The 16,115-nt window shown below is 42.3% G+C and overlaps 1 protein-coding gene across 1 annotated transcript in view; it reads left to right on the forward strand.

The window, feature by feature from the left end:
• Positions 1-14,749, forward strand: part of LOC122801863 (prostaglandin F2 receptor negative regulator-like) — a 331,086-nt gene extending 316,337 nt beyond the window's left edge. The window contains exon 4 of the mRNA XM_044071521.1: positions 14,183-14,749. Within this exon, the coding sequence (XP_043927456.1) occupies positions 14,183-14,730 (548 nt within the window). The 3' untranslated portion in view covers positions 14,731-14,749. The remainder of the gene's footprint in view (positions 1-14,182) is intronic.
• The last annotated feature ends 1,366 nt before the right edge of the window (positions 14,750-16,115 follow it).

Raw genomic sequence — 16,115 nt, forward strand, 5'->3', positions numbered from 1 at the left:
CGACAAGACTTCTCAGTGTTCTGACAGAACTCAATGTGGACATGGAGGTTTCCAGGATAGGCCATGTCTTTGAGCACTGGTGGCCAGCAGAGTCAAGGATTCTGCATTCTTCATTTGGGGTCTCTCAGCAGAACCCCTAGAGCCATCTTCAACTATTTAATTCTGGAGACAGTTGTGTCATATCTGGGTCTTACTTCCCTGTGTATCACACTTCATGCAGGACAACTGGATATAGGAAATTTGGAAATTATATCCAGAAGCTACAATATTCCTTTCTCTTGTCCCCCCCCCCCAATGCACTCACTTTTAGCTGAGCTCTCTTCTCCTTCCAGATGTCTCATTTTATAAGAAGACAGTGTCCAGAAAAGAAGTACTAACCCTCCTAGAAAAAAAAAAAAGCAATACAGGAGGGTCCATCAGACCAGAAAAGGTCCAGACAAATAATCAAGGTGTTTCTTGGTACTCAGAAAGATAAAGGATCCAAAACCTATTGTAGACCTCCATGGTTAAAGCAGTTTGGACAGAATATGATGTCCTTAATGTCACTGTTGCTGTTTTCCTAAAAGAAGGGATCTGCTGCCAAGAATAGCCCAATGCCTGGCCAGTATACCAAAACCTTGAGTACTTACAGGTACTGTACATCACGTGTGCTCCTCATGCAAGATGTAGGGGATAAAGGTGATGTATGGATGCACACTTTCAGAACAACTTTGCCACCCGTCCAAACTCCATCATTGAACATATGTCTGAATGCCTTTTTTTGTGTTGATTACTGATCCTTTTTACAGATAAGTGTCCTGTTGGTGTTTGTCCTCATTTTCTTTTTCTTTAGTATTGATTGGTTTCATGTCATCCAGAAAGGGAAAATGTCAGTGTGGGAGGCAGATTCCCCATAAAAATTGTCACGACCCAGTGCCTTTTTTGTTTGGGTGCTTCCCACGACCATACCAAGTGTTCTGTCTGCCAGGCTTTTGTCCCCAAGACCCTACCTGTTTATCTTACCTCCTTATCAATTTACATTGAAAACCACCATCTTCAGTTTTTGGCTCAAGGTGCTGTGGTGGCGTTTTCCCATCCCGTGGGTCAGCCGTCTGCCAAGAAAAAAATTTGGTCTGGTGCAGTTACTGTTCAGCCTCCCTTGGGACATCTCTCTTGAGTCTAGTAAAAGTCTGGAGGATTATCCAATGGTTACTTTGCATTTTTCTGCCACATCCCTGGCATGGATCCACCTTGTCACATGTCCTTGGAGGCTTTGCAAATGTCTGCCCCAGATGTTGAGGGGAACCTTAGTTGATTATATCCAAGGGACTGAGGGGGATTCCTCAGATTTTAGTGAAGGAGATCATCCATACTATGCTTATTGAGTGGTACCTAGGGTCTGACCCTCCTGGGGTGTTTCATGCTGATGTCCTGCAGAAGAAGAAACAAAAAATCTAAATTTCTCCTGCAGTTAAAGATCTATGAGAATGGCAGGATTTTACTCAGGGGTTGTTTAATACTTTGCTTTAAAGCCTCCTCAAGGGGTGTCTGTGCTAATCCTCCGTGGTCTTTTATGCCTCTTAAAAGACCTAGGGAGCTGGATTCCTCTAATAAGGATTAGGACTCTGAGGAAGAGTATTTAGCCTGCTCTTCTCAAATCCCTTCCCCCTTGGTTTATGATTAAGAGGAAGAGGGAGGATTCTGTTTCAGCTTCTCCTTTAGAGGAACTGTCTTCTGGAGACACTGTTACCCATATAATGGAACTTTTTTTACACGGGATTGCTCTCAAGTCTCTGATATTCAGAAAAGGTATTATGATCTCCTTCAGATGGAGTTTCCCAAACCACCTTCTGTTCCCTCTGTTTTGGCTGCACTCCTGGATAACTTTTTCAGCAGCTTCTGTGGCCCCTGATTTTCAGCCCTCAGTTCCCAAGTAACCTGACAGATGTTACAAGGTGCCTCATGAATGTAACTTTTTGTATAAATGCCCTTCTGTAGCATCTTTCTCTTCGGACAACCCCTTAAAATTAATTTCCCTCTACCAGGTTGCTTCCTTATAAAAGAATAGTAGGGTCATAGAAAGACTGTGCAAGAAGGATTATTCTGTTGCCACCTTATCTTTTAGAGCCAATAACTACCAGTCTGATATGACTAGGTATGTATTTTAGCCTTCCTTTCCCAGGTTTCTCTGGTTATTTCTTATCATCTTGACTCTGAGGGGAAGACTTCAGCCCTTTCCTTGTTGGGCTCCACCTCTCCAGTTTCCCACACTTCTGTTAAATGCAGTTATGATGCAGCTGATGTTTCATCCAGGGCTGCTGCATTTGATTGTTATGAGGCATTACCCATGGCTTCGTCTTTAGGGTCTACTTGGTGACATTAAGGCCAAATTGTTGGATGCTGTTTTCAACAATAAAAATATTTTTGGTACTGCTGCTGCTGACCTTTTAAGTCTCTTCAGGATAAGGGCAAGGCCTTACAGAAGTTGAAACATTTTTGTTTCTCCTATCCCTAGGTTTTAAGGGAATTACCTTTCCAAATCTGCTTTTTTGAGTATAGGCAGTCATGCCCTCTGCCCAAGGGTAAAAAAAGCTCTAGACATGTGCCTGCTGGTAAATAATTTGCTTCCCCTTTCCCCTCATCCAGTTCCCTTTATCCCTTCATCCTTCACTGTCCTTTCCAAACTGGTTCAGAGTCTCAACAGAGTCATGGGTTCTGTCTGTTATCTGTCAAGGTTACTTTATGGTTTGGAAATCCTTTCCTCCCTTTTTCAGAATTCCTCAACCTCCTCAGGAACAGCTTCCTTTTTCCCCAGAGGTGCCTCATTCTCTATTGGCCCAGGGCACTGTTCAAGCCATCACCACAGCCCTGGTAGGTTCCCAGGAAGGTGGGCACTTGGAGACCAATTGTAGATCTTTCCCAGCTCAACATCTTTCTCAAGATTCCTCCTTTTCAGATGTAGTCTCTTCAAACCTTATTTCATCATCTTCTTCTCTAGACCTTTCTGGTTACTGAATCTCAAGGATGCCTACCTTCATATCACCATCCATCCCCTTTTCAGGAAATATTTACATTTCTTTATTTTGTCTTTGCATTTTTAGTTCAATGCTTTGCCCTTTTGCCCCTCTACTGCCCCAAGGGGCTTCCCCAAATCCCTCCATCTTGTCATTTCTTTTTGCAGGAAGAGAGGAGAGGAGTTCAGATCTTTCCTTATCCAGACAATCTGCTCATTCAAGATTCTCCCCCAAGGCTCTGATTCAGGATCTCTAGTTTACCATTTCCCTGTTGCAGAGTCTGAGGCAAACCATACACTTTCAAAAATCATCTCTGGCCCCTTTTCTAGATCATGTTTTCCTTTAGTTGCAGACCATTCCAGTGCTGGCATCCCTACCTGCCTCAAAGGCCCTGTCTCTTTTCTAGTTTCCTCTTCTTCTGGAGTCAGTCATGGCTAGAGAATTTCTCAGGGTCCTCTGGTTCATGGCTTCTTCCATTCCCATGCTTTGTCTGGCCAGGCTACATATGAGAAAACTACAGTAGTACCTCAAGTCAGTGTGGCTTCATCATTGCCACCCCTTGGATTTCCCAGTCCCCTTTCTCCCTTACCTCGAACTTCAGTGGTAGATTTATTAGCTCTCTCTCAACCCAGGGTTTCCATCCAGGCACCAGCTCTGACTCGAGCTCTTTACAGACACCTCAGAGAGGGTGGGGGCCTCCTTCAGCTCTCTGAGGTTCATGGTCTCTTGCCTGTTAATCAAAAGCCAGACCACATCATTATAACTCAGTATAAAGAGGATGAGAGCTCTACTTCTAGCTCTTCAGGCTTTTCATTCCCTGTTTCATCCTGGGCCTCTCAAAATGTTCACAGACAACATCACAGTGGTATGGTATGTCAACAAGCAAGGGGTGCAAGGTCTTGTCTTCTTTTCAGACTGCCTGTTCAGGTCTGGGATCTAGCTGCCCAGTATCAAGTGATTCTAAAGGCAATTTGCATTCCCATGGAGCACAATCTAGTGGCAGACACCCTGAGAATGTCCGGCACACAAGCTCACGAATGGATGCCTCAGAGATGTGCTCCTGGACATTGTCCATCAGTGGAGCATTCCTCAGTTAGATCTATATTTTCTGTTCCAGAGTCCCAATTCCTTTGGCTTGGAAGGTGGATGCCCTGTCTTCCTTTGAAGAGGATGTTTCTGTATGCCTTCCCCTCCCCTTCCTCTGCTTCTGAGAGTCTTGCACAAGATCAGGCAAGACTCCCTCTTGGTTCCACCTTCCTTCTCATTTGTCCAGGGGCAGTCACCACAAGTTACCTCATTGGGTGAATCTTCTCATAAAGGACAAAGGGGTCTCTTATCAGTCATCACTTGTCCACTCTTTAACTGATGCTGTGGGTAATGGGGTTTTGATCCCTTTTAGGCAACTCTTTTCTGAGGACAATGCTTCTGGTCCTGCAGGTGACCAGGAACCACACTGCCAGGAAATCATATTTGCCCAAATGGAAAAGATTTTATGGTTCTCTCATTTGTGTGAACTGCTTCATGCTGGTTTAGCATATTCTTCAGTTAAAGCTTACCTGTCAGCAGTTTTTGCTTGTCTGCCCTTGGCTTCTCCTCTGGCCTCTAGATTTGAGGTCATGCAATTTCTTAAGTGTCCTTTATATCGGGCCTGCCAGGAAGCTAGTTCTACATCAGGCTCCTTTTAGGCCTGCTGCTTCAGCTTTCTTGCAATATTGTACTTGGAAGACTGTTCTTTTTGGTCCTCACTGCATCTAAGAGAGTGTCTGAGCTTCAGGCTGTCATGGCTATTCCTTCCTTTTTAGTTTATCACAGAGACTGGATATCTGTTTGTACTAATCCTCCTTTCATGCCCAAGGTGGTGAATGAGTTGTCCCTTATTGGTCTGTTCCTCTTACTTATTGGAAAGGTCCTAAACACCTAGGATTTGCATAGACAGTTTAGAAATTGTTTGGATAAAACTAAATTTATTCACAAATTGAGCAACTTTGCTTCTTTTCATCCTAGGTCATTGGGTTTAGCTCTGTTTAAGCAGGCCATTTCTTCCTGGATTTCTAAAGCCATCTCTTTTTGTTCTTTTCATGGGAAATGTCTTTCCTGTTCTTTAAAGTCGCATTCTACCAGAGTTTTGCTGCTTCTGGTGTTTTTTCAAAGGGCTGAATACAAATTTCATCCTCGAGGCTGCTGCTTGATAGTCTGTCCATACTTTCACTAAGCACTGAGTTGGGTGTTATTTCTAGGATTAGAGATGGCTTTGCCAAGGCTATCTTGCATAGGTTTCTGGAGGGCTCTTCCAGTGCCATCCTCCTCCCAGGCTTCATTATGAACTTTTGTACTCTTCCCTTCTGTTAGGAATAATTTAACAGTGCAGGACATAATACAGTTGTTCAAAATCTTACCATAGCAGTAGATGTCCATCTCTGCACTGTTGCAGTATTCACTCACTCCTGCCCTCTCTGCTTTAGTCTGCTCTTCTTGCCATCCTGGCCGAGGGGCTGTGCTCTCTCTCTCCTCCTGGATGCACATGTTCCTCCTTGTCCCTAGAGACATTTTGCTCATCCTCGGGCATTATCAGTTCTGAATGTGTGTCCATACACCACCTTTATTCCCTATGTCTTGCTCGGGTAGCGTACGTGCGATGTATGCCACCTGTAAATACTAAAGGCTTTGGTATACTAGCCAGATGTTGGGCTGTCCTTAGCAGGAGATCCCTTTTGTTGAGAATACTGCAGCAGTGAAGAGAAGGGACATCTACTGTTATGGTAAGATTTTACCCAACTGTACTTTCTTGATGGTCACAGTACAGTTCTTCTGTAGCTTGTGTAACTCCAGGATGCATTCCTTTACATCAGAATTGGTGATTAATTTCTTGGAGATTTCTGTGATTCCAAACAGAGACGGTCACTATCCACTGAGGACTCTACCATTTGGTCTCAAATTAGCTCCCAGAGTGTTTAACAAATGCATGGTGTCCATTGCAGCATGTCTCAGGCTGATGGGACTCGAGATACTCCCATCTCTGTATGATTGGCTCCTGGTTGCTCCCACATGAGTCCCTCATTCAGGTTAAGGACAGTTTACTCCTGCTGTTCTTTGTCCTGGACATTTCTGTGAAAACTCATAATGGGCGACTTCAACTACCCCACCATTAACTGGGAAAGCTACTGGTGTACCAACTCCTTAGCTCAACGCTTTCTGGAATTCATAAACTACAATGCCCTGGATCAACTTATACACACCCCCACCAGGGGCAACAATATCCTAGACCTAGGCATTACCAACATGAGTGACTGGTGCTCCACACCTGAAGTCAACTCCTCGTTGGTCCGATCTGACCATAAGCTAATCACCCTTGATATCCACATCCCGCCCCCCACCCCCATTAAGGAAACCATGGTAAAAAATTTCTCCAAAGCCAACGTCATGCTTCTTAAGACAGAAGTGGTGAACTTCATGACACCCATGAAGATGGACAGTACAGTTACAACTGCTGAATCCTACACAAATGCACTCTGTAAGCACTTAAATGAGCGCATGATCATGCTATCCCAAACAGAACCAGGACACTATCCTTCAAAAAAAGGAAGTCAGTCTGGTTGTCCTCTGCCATGAACAAACTGTACAACAGAAGGAAGAAACTGTTGCAAAAGAGAGTAAAATCCCATGAGTTGAGGAGCTCCCTGGTCATCCTCAGTAAGAAGCTGAGATCCCTTATAAGATCCTCCAAAGCTAGCTACGAAAACAAAATTGCCACTAATTCTAAGGACAACCACAAAGCATTCTATAGCTATGTCAAGAATCTCGATAGCAACACCCAGATCTGCTCTGAATTATAGCACAACGGCACGAAAATTACAGAACCAACTGATATTGCCAACATCCTGGCAGATAGGTTCAGTGCTAACTTTACCCCCCCCCCCCAAAGGGCCCATATCTATACAGAAGAATGTAGAGTCCCTGTAATCACAACTACGCAGGTAAAAGATGCACACACTAAAGCCAAAAACACAGCATCCATGGGACCGGACAACATCCCAGGCTGCGTTTTATATGAACTTCAGAATGTACTGGCTCCCCACTTAAGCACCATGTTCAATAATAGCCTCACATCAGGCTTTGTGCCCACTGAATGGCGCACAGCAACAATTATCCCACTCCACAAAGGGGGGAGACACCACTGATCCCGGGAACTATCGACCTATTAGCCTGACGAGCCTGGTCTGCAAGGCCATGGAACGTGTCATCATGGAACTCATAAACAAAGACATTGGTAACCTCCAAACTCTGGATCCCACCCAGTTCAGGTTTGTGAAAGGCAGATCATGCCTCCTGAACATGTTCGATTTCTTTGAGGCAGTCACCAAAGCCGTAGATGAAGGTAAGGTGGTTTACACAGCCTATCCTGACCTCGCCAAGGCTTTCAACACCATCCCCCATTCTGGAATTATAGCTAAACTCACTAAACTAGGTATAAAGCGTCTATGTTATATCCTCGAATGCTTAAAAAAGTGAACGCTGATTGATCAAACTTATTTTCGTGAAGCTGCAAAATATCGAAGCAGCAGAAAGTCAAATTTTTTCCTAGGGAAAGAATTTGGTTGTCCGTTTCTGTTGCTTCGGTATTTTCAGTGTTATGGTGGAAAGTTACCGGTCGGATTCAGGTAAGTGTGCGTTTGTGTGGATGTGAATGTTAGGGTGATTTAGGTGAGTTAGGGGTAGGGCTCAGGTTAGGGGTGTGTGCGATTGAGTGGACATGAGAGTTAGGGCGGATTTTAAGTGAGTTAGGGTTAGGGAGCGGGTGAGGTGAGTGTGCGATAGTGACGGACCTTAGGGTTTGGGTTAAGGTAAGTGGGTAGTTAGTGGTGTGTGCATAGTTTAGTGTAGGGTTAGGTATCAGTTTTTAGGTGTATGTGTGTGGATTTCTGTTTGTTTGGTGTGCTTGTGTTGTGTGTATGTGTTTTGGATCAGCGATTTGTTTTTTTTTCCCTGGGAAAAAAATCGCTGATCTGACAGTTCAAGATTGTAAGCTTTCGCTTAAATTAGGTCGATCAATCAGCGTTCGCTTTTTTAAGCGTTCAATGATATAATATAGACCCGGTATGAATCCCTACGTCACCAGATGGGTTGCCAACTGGCTCACTGTCAGAACCCACACTGTAAAAGTTGCAGACTCCAAATCTGACCTTAAAGCAGTGACAAGTGTAGTACCACAGGGTTCTGTCCTGGGACCTCTCCTGTTTGTATCTACTTCTCTGAAGTACAGGCTAGCAGAGAAGGCCTCTGGCTAATGAAGTTCGCAGATGACTGCAAACTAGGAGCCATAGTCAAGTCCCCAAATGATGTGGACATCCTACAGAAGGCCTCGCTGAGACAGATGCTTGGTGTCAGAGCCATGGCCTCAAGCTCAATGCCAAAAAGTGCAGTGTCATCCCCTTTGGTAAAAACTCTGTACCCATGAACTACCACATAGACAGCAATCTACTTAACACCGAATGTGTGATAAGAGACATTGGGACCCAGGTGGACAGTAGTCTTTCCTTTGATAGTCACATCGCCACAGTAGTCAGGAAGTCCTTCAACGTGGCACACCTTATCATAAAAGGGTTCTCATCCAGGAAAACAGAGGTCATTGTTCCCCTCTACTTGACACTCATTAGACCCATTATAGAGTACAACGCCCGTTTTGGAATGTACCTCACAAGACATCTGCAGCAGCTGGAAAGGCCACAGAAGTACCTCACAAAGAGGATTACTGGCCTCAAACAAATGCCCTACACTGACCGCCTCAAAAAACTCCAGCTTTACTCCATAGCATATCGCCTACTCCAAGGTGATCTCTGCCTAACATATAAAGCTATGTCAAACCCAGAGCTGTTGGACATGCTACACCTAAAGAAATCCCAATCCCTCTGAGCTACAGCTCTAGGGACCTAAACCTTGTCACCACAATAAACAGGACATGCTGGAGGGATAGATTGCTGTCAGAGACTTCCCATACTCGAACAGGCTACCCATCTATGTCGAGCAAAGTACTTTGTTAGCACTCTTCAAGAAAAATCTTGATAAGTGGATGGGAAATAGGAAATACACCCCGGGGATCACTTCTGTGTCTCTGCTCGACAGTGGCACAGGAAAATAACTTTCTTGGGTGGCATAAGCCAGGGGACTTTTGATGACTAGGCTTAAGTAAGCACTTGGGCTGATAGCCTAGTACCTACCTATGAACAGCAATGTCTGAGATGAAACTGTTTTAAGTTGTAGCATTCACCTTTGTTGCCTAGACAACTCTGTCTTGTACTGCCAGTCTCTATGGACTGAATTGTTTCTTTGCCTTAGCAAGTGCATCCTTTTCTGTCTTCATTAGCCACTGCAGCTTTATACCTGGTGGTTATTGGGCTAAAGGCAGCCACAAACTTCATGGTGACTCTCACCAGGTATTGAACAAAGCCGCAGCAGTAGGCCCTGGTTTTGGATCTTCTGTTCAGTCAAGTAAAGTTATTTCAGGTTTGTCATTCACATTTATTCTTGTGGTTTTGTCTACCAGTTCTCACTGTAAACAGTCCCTTTCACTCTCTGACTTCCTGCATGATTATTACCACAGACACCTCTGCTCCGGGCTGACCAGTTACATTGCTGAGGGCATATAGTCCAGGGAACCTGGTCAACAGTTGAGGTCAGACTACACTTCTACATCCTGAAGATGAGAGCAGTCCTTGTTTTGCAGGCTATATGGGACTTCTTACTTCAGGGTATGATTCACATTCATTCTGACAGTATAACAGTAGTATATCAACTGTGAGGTGGAACACACTCACATTGCCTAGGTCAAGAAGGCAGCAGGCTGTGAAAATGGGCTGTTTTCACCCTTCACTTTGATAACGGTGCACATAATCAGTCAAACCAACTGTTTAGTAGATGGGCTCAGTAGATATTTTCTAATGCTCCAGGAGTTGTTTGTCTAGAATTTGGTGTTGAACACAATTTAAGCACTGGGGCAAACCCTGTTGTAATCTGTCTCCCACACAAATTTTAAATTAATTGTTTTTTTCTCCCTCATGTTCCTAATGGGCAAACATCCCAGAATGCTCTAGTCCATAAGTGACTTCTGGATATACATTTGTTTTTCCATATAGTCAGCTCGTGCTTTCAGAGAACCATCTTCTTCCAGTTAGGTAAGTATCCTGTCAAAAAAGCTGACAGTTGCTTGAAGGATGGGAAGCAAATCCTGTATAAAAGTTTTCACTTTAGTCTGTTCTGCTTGGGGCTTCAGCACAATATCTCCGTCCTGACTGTGCAAAAATCTGTGTGAAAATTCTCAAATGTAGGGCCGAGGTACTTGCTGTCCATATAGGTTTCTCATCTCCAACTGCCAGTGTCATTAATAGCCCCAGTTGTGGCTTTGACAAAGCTATTACAAAAAATCAGCTGGGGAGAGCAGAACTGAAAAAAGAAAGCATTTTTTCCAAAAATTAAAATCAAATCTTAATGCATTTTTTCCTATTCTTTGTTGGTTATGCTATTATCTTAGAGACGGCGTCATGTATATAAAAATATATTTTTACATACACGACCCTGTTTCTTTAAAATAACAGCCGGTAGCTAAAAAAGAAAAGAAAAAAGTACCTTTCAGAGTTGGTTGTAATTGATTTGTACAGATTATTGGTTGTTTTAAAATGGGTTTAATATTATTGTACATTAGTGGTATGTTTCAAATGTATTAGTTCTGATAAGTCCAGAAGCATTGGTATGAAAGTGCTTAAATTTTAATAAAACATTTTTGAAGAAAATATATATATTTTATTATATATGTATATATATTTTTTGGTTCTGCTCTCCACAGCCGGTTTTCTTTAGTTTTAAGTTTCTGTATTGGCAGGGCACTTTAAAAAAAAAAAAAAAAAAAAAAAAAGGCTTATTTTTACCACAAATTTGAACCAGTTTCTAGAGTGGAATTAAAATATTTGAAATGCAAAACAGTGTTTTTGGTATCTTTAACATCTGCTAGAAAGGCTGTAGAGCTTCAGGCTCTGCCTTGCAAATCTGTTTATCTGGTTTTCCATAAGATAGTGCGTCTTTCCAAATCAACCCATCTTTCAAGCCAAGGATACCTATGAAAACTGGTCTAAATGTCTGTCACTTATCTGCATTGGATTGTCATAATTTATGCAGTTTCTGGTTAGTATGGTGCAATGTGTAGGAAGCAAAGTCAGTTGTTCATTTCCTATGCTCCAGATATGGTTGGCTATTAGGTATTCAAAGCCATCTTGTCACTTGTCAGAGTGTATCACTTTCTGTTATTCAAAGTCCAACAATGTATTGCAGGATGAAATAATAGACTACTGTTCAAAAGCAATGGCTGCCTTGTGGGCATTCAGAAATGCTGCAGTAGCTGATTGTGCTGCAGTGCATAAGCTTCTCTGTATACTTTTACAGGACACTGCAAGCTGTAAGTGATCTCAAGGTTCATGTGTTCCTTAGGGAATGTAGCCATAAAAGGGGTATACTGTTGTGATGCCCTCTAAGAGGGAGAGCTGGTGACTGTCTTGTAAACTGAGGTAGAAGAACTGTCTCATTTAAGAAGTGAAAGCTGTGTAGTTCACATAATGACACATTTGTGTTCCATGTTTATATATGCCTTCTCTCATGCTTTGTTAGATTTAGATCTGCAGAGACAATGGCAACAACACAAAATAGTTTAGTAATTTTAGTCTGTGTATAGGCTGCTTTTTGGTAATCCTGTTTGTGGGCAGCTTTGATGTGAAGAGTCAGGGGACGTCCAATGGATTATAGGAACAATGAGAGGAGCCAGAGCCTAGAAAAGTTTTTAGAGGGGACAGTCAGCTGTATCTTGCAGCTGATAACCCTAGAGGTTGGCTGGAGTGGATGGACATTGAAGATGTTTTGGTGTGTTAAGTATGCAACTTTTCATTACCCATCAGTAAGATTGATCCAGTGCTACCAAAATGTTATCTCAACCTTCAAAGGGGGAAATTATGTGAATCTTCTAGTAGTAGGACATTATTGCCCAAACACAGAAACTGAACTTGTGTAACTAGCTGTAAGAAATATCAGAAAGGAAACAAGGGAAAACTGGGGTCTTTTAATTTACATGAACTCCTGTAACGAGGACCAACTTATTTAAAAAATAAGGTATCCAGTGCAAGGATTGCAGATTCCACAGGTACAAAAATGCTGCCTTATTTCAGTGTTGGTATTCAGTGTATGCAACAATGATTTTGCATGCATGTGGACAGAAGCATGTGTTTTGTAACTAGTTGTGAAGATTGGGTGAAGATGGGTGAAGGCTGCCAGCCTAACCAGATAGAATTTTGGAGATAATTCTGTCATCTGTAAATATTAATGTAAACCACAGGCTTGTTGTCTTAAATGGTAAAAAGTGTTACATGTGGAACTGGAAAAAAATGTAAGAGTAGTGCACTCTACTGACCTAGTAAAGCATGTTGTGACCCTTTGATGTTAGGACTCTGAGACAGTGAGTCTAGAGTGGGTCATCCTGCGTATTGTTTTAAGGCCAGAGTTAATGGCCAGAATCTGCATGCATAAATGTCCTGTATTGTTCTGGTATTTGCCCAGAGGCGAAGAATGTAAATGTAGTTTGTTAGCCTGGGATCCCAGGGAAGTGTGAAGAATGATGTAATATGAACCAGGAATGTGATTTTAAAAAGAGAGAGAATCAGAAAGCATTACGCATTTTTGTCTTGGGATCATCCAACTCACCAGCACTGTCTTGCTCTATATGCAAGTTTATCTTAGACTTGTTTTCTCTCAGAAATAGCTAGAAACTAGAAAGATTAGACTGTGTTTTCTTGTGATGTCAGAACTGTAGTACTGGATTATTTTAAGTATTGCTCTGTGATCTCTGAACTCTTGACTAGCACTATGTAGTAAAAGGTATTGTCTTGTATTTTGACTATTTGTTATTAAATATTTTTAAATCCTTTCAACTGTGGCTGTTTTCGTAGAGATAATTTAAGCTCTTTAGAGTACTTGCACGCCTTTGGTAAAATTGTACAAAGCCACTTCAATAGCTTTAGCCTTGGGCTATACACTACCAATTGGATAATAATGCACAGTAATAATTGGACACCCTTTTAAGGGCCTTTGAGTAGCTAATAAATATTAGTTGGGTGGTGGCAGCTGGTACTACCGTATAGTCTGGGGGAAAAGGGGCACAGCTGGAGAACCTGTGCCAGCCTTCCCCAGGAGTGTCTGTGTGGTTGTATAAACTCTTGTGTGTGTGTGTCAGCTACTTGGGCAGGGACACGAAGCACTATTTGGACAGAGAGGGTGCTGGAGGTTTTAGCTTGCCCACTAGGCTGAGATCTGGACCCTATAGCTGTGCCAGTGAGGAGTCTTATTGGGGACCTGGAGAGGAAGGGAGTGACCAGCCCCGGACTGATTGTGATCTCTGTGTGCTCTTAAGGGAAATTGCACTTTACTGCATGTATTTTGTTATCCTTTCCTCTTATAGGAGGCGCCCCTCACTGGTGTTAATGGTGAGGATTGAGGCTCCTTGATTGCTGGGCCAGGGCGCGGGCATCACACTAGTGTCTACTAGCTTAGAAGTACAAGTTTGTGTAGTATTTAACTGTCGAGCTAAAGCAACTAGTAAAGGCCCTAGTGGAGCACTTTCTTTCGAAAGACTGTATTTGCAAGCTTTTTACAGTAGATGATTTTTTTTTTTAGGGACTAAGGTGATTTCTGAATAAGAATGGGATTTTACTTTTAGTGCACTTTGTGCAGCTGTTTTTTGTGTAATACGTTTAGATGCTTTTCCTGTTGGTATTCTAGCTGGCTGCATTTTTCCAGTCCGAGTTTTTGACTTGTCAAGTGTGCAGTATTTCTAACTTTATTTTGTGCTTGTCATACCTACAGTACTGAAAGTTGCAATTTTTTTCCCCAGGAAGGTATATTAGAGGAAATATTTTGTAATTTATTTTGGTTATTCTACATACTTTAATATAGATAACTTAATGGATGAAAATGTAAGGCACAGTAAATATGTATTAAATGTAATCATTAAACTATTGCAAACTGGATTTAACTCTGCTCGCACAACATTCAAATGGGATTTAACTCTGCTCGCACAACATTCACTTTTCTAGGCATATTAGCATGTTGTGGGAAAATTAGAACATGAGTAATTCCTGCTTCTTTTTTTCATTTTTCAGCTCAGGTTCTCAGTGTGTCCGCAGTGATTGGAAATTTGACTTTAAGTAAAGGTGAAGATACAGATCTCACTTGTTACATCAAGACAGGAAACTCTAATGCTGTTAGTAAAGAAGTGGTATGGTATTTCAGCACTTATCCTACAGCCACCCCTGGGAATGAAAAACTGCTTGCCAGCATGGATCGTAACTCCATGATGAACAGATCTGATTACGGGATCATTAGCCGTATGGATGCCAGTACATACCAGTACATGGTCAGGAACGCAAAGGAAACAGACTCAGGGTATTACTATTGCAGTGTAACACTGTGGTTACAGGAGTCTAAAAACACTTGGTACCGAGCTGCTGAGAAGATATCTGATGCTGTGCAGCTGAACGTAACTGTCTCAGGTAGGTTGTGTTTTGTTATAGGGAATATTATTTTGGATTTTAACATCTCTGCTGGGAAAAACCTGCCTCGATATAGTATTTCACATAAACACTGTGAAAAGCATCTATTCAGGGTCATGATATTGGAGCAGCAGACCTGTATGACTAAGCTATATTAACAGTTCTATTCACATTATATGAATGAAGTATGTAAATCGAGACTCGGATGCCTGCACTGCATCAAAATATCTTCATAGGAAGCAATTTCTAGACAAAAATGTAAACATTTGTGTTGTTGAAGCCAGTAGAGTGCTTTGATATTGAAATTTTCGGGTGCTTTCCATTTATTTAAAAAAGTTACTTTTCTGAGAACTGATTTCCACAGGTATAAAGTTTAACATGTTAATTACTGAAAAGTGGTTTTGAAATTTTAAAAACTCCTGTCAATGTGTAATTTCCTTGTGTTGATAATTAACACCATAGTGTTCTTAATCAAAATGTATATAGTAAGCTGACTGCATTATTTCATAGTGATGTATGACTTTTGCTGTTCAAGGGCTGGTTTGTTATATTCACATTAAACATGTTATTACAACTTATCCCAAATTTCGTTACTTGGGAGTTAGTTGCAATGGACAGAAGGCTACAGTGGTGTGCACCACATTGATTACTGCTGTGGTAGCCTAAGCTACATGGGTTATATTCTGCACAGGGTATAGCAGCCATCCATCTTCCAGAAATTCAGGGCACCATCCACGTGTCCAAGTCCCTAGTCGATTTGGGCACCAAGCCTTTGAGTATGCCTGCTGTTGAAGAGACTGCACCTCTGCGGGCTTTCAAGGCTCAAAGGTCTGCTTGTGCGGTTTCATTTTTGGGCAGATAAGTCCCTTGGTGGAATAAACATGCATATATTATTTTATCATAGGATCATACAAGATTGCAAGGCTAATTGCTCTGGGGCCCTTACAAGCCTAGCCGAGAGTTTATTCCCAAAAAAGAAACCAGAGTCACCTGTCACTTCTATCAGAGGGAAACAGGTGGAGCCCCTGGGACAAATTTGTGGTTGCTAATCTACTCAAGGTTGCACTTGAAGAGGGTCAGTGACGTACTTTGTTTGACATGTATAGGGAGCCTATTCCATAGACTGGGCAGCCTCTTGGAGACAAAACTGTCTCTCCAGCAGGTTTTGTTAGTCACACATTAGATTTAAGCCTTTCAGTCTGGTACTACGCGAGGAGTTAGACTTACAGATATGGAGCATCTCTAGTGGAGCAGGGTCTGAGATTGCCTTGTAGATGAGAGACAGATCACCTCTGAGCAGTCTATATGATAGAGTAGAGTGATAGTGATTTGAGCTTGTCCACATAGGACAGGTGTTGGAGACCATGGATTCTCTTTGTGAGGTATTCCTGTGGTGTTTCCAGTTAGGGCAGGTGTTTGGAGAGGTACACACCAAGCAGGGTGTTGTACTCAATTTTTGGCCTAATGAGGGAAGAGTACAGAGAGGTAATGACCTCCTTTTTCCTGGATGCAATCTCTTTACTTAGGAGATGAACCAAGTAAA

The sequence above is a fragment of the Protopterus annectens genome, chromosome 5.part0 (genome assembly GCF_019279795.1).
Source record: "Protopterus annectens isolate FY-2018-M chromosome 5.part0, PAN1.0, whole genome shotgun sequence".
In the NCBI taxonomy this organism is placed as follows: domain Eukaryota; kingdom Metazoa; phylum Chordata; order Ceratodontiformes; family Protopteridae; genus Protopterus; species Protopterus annectens.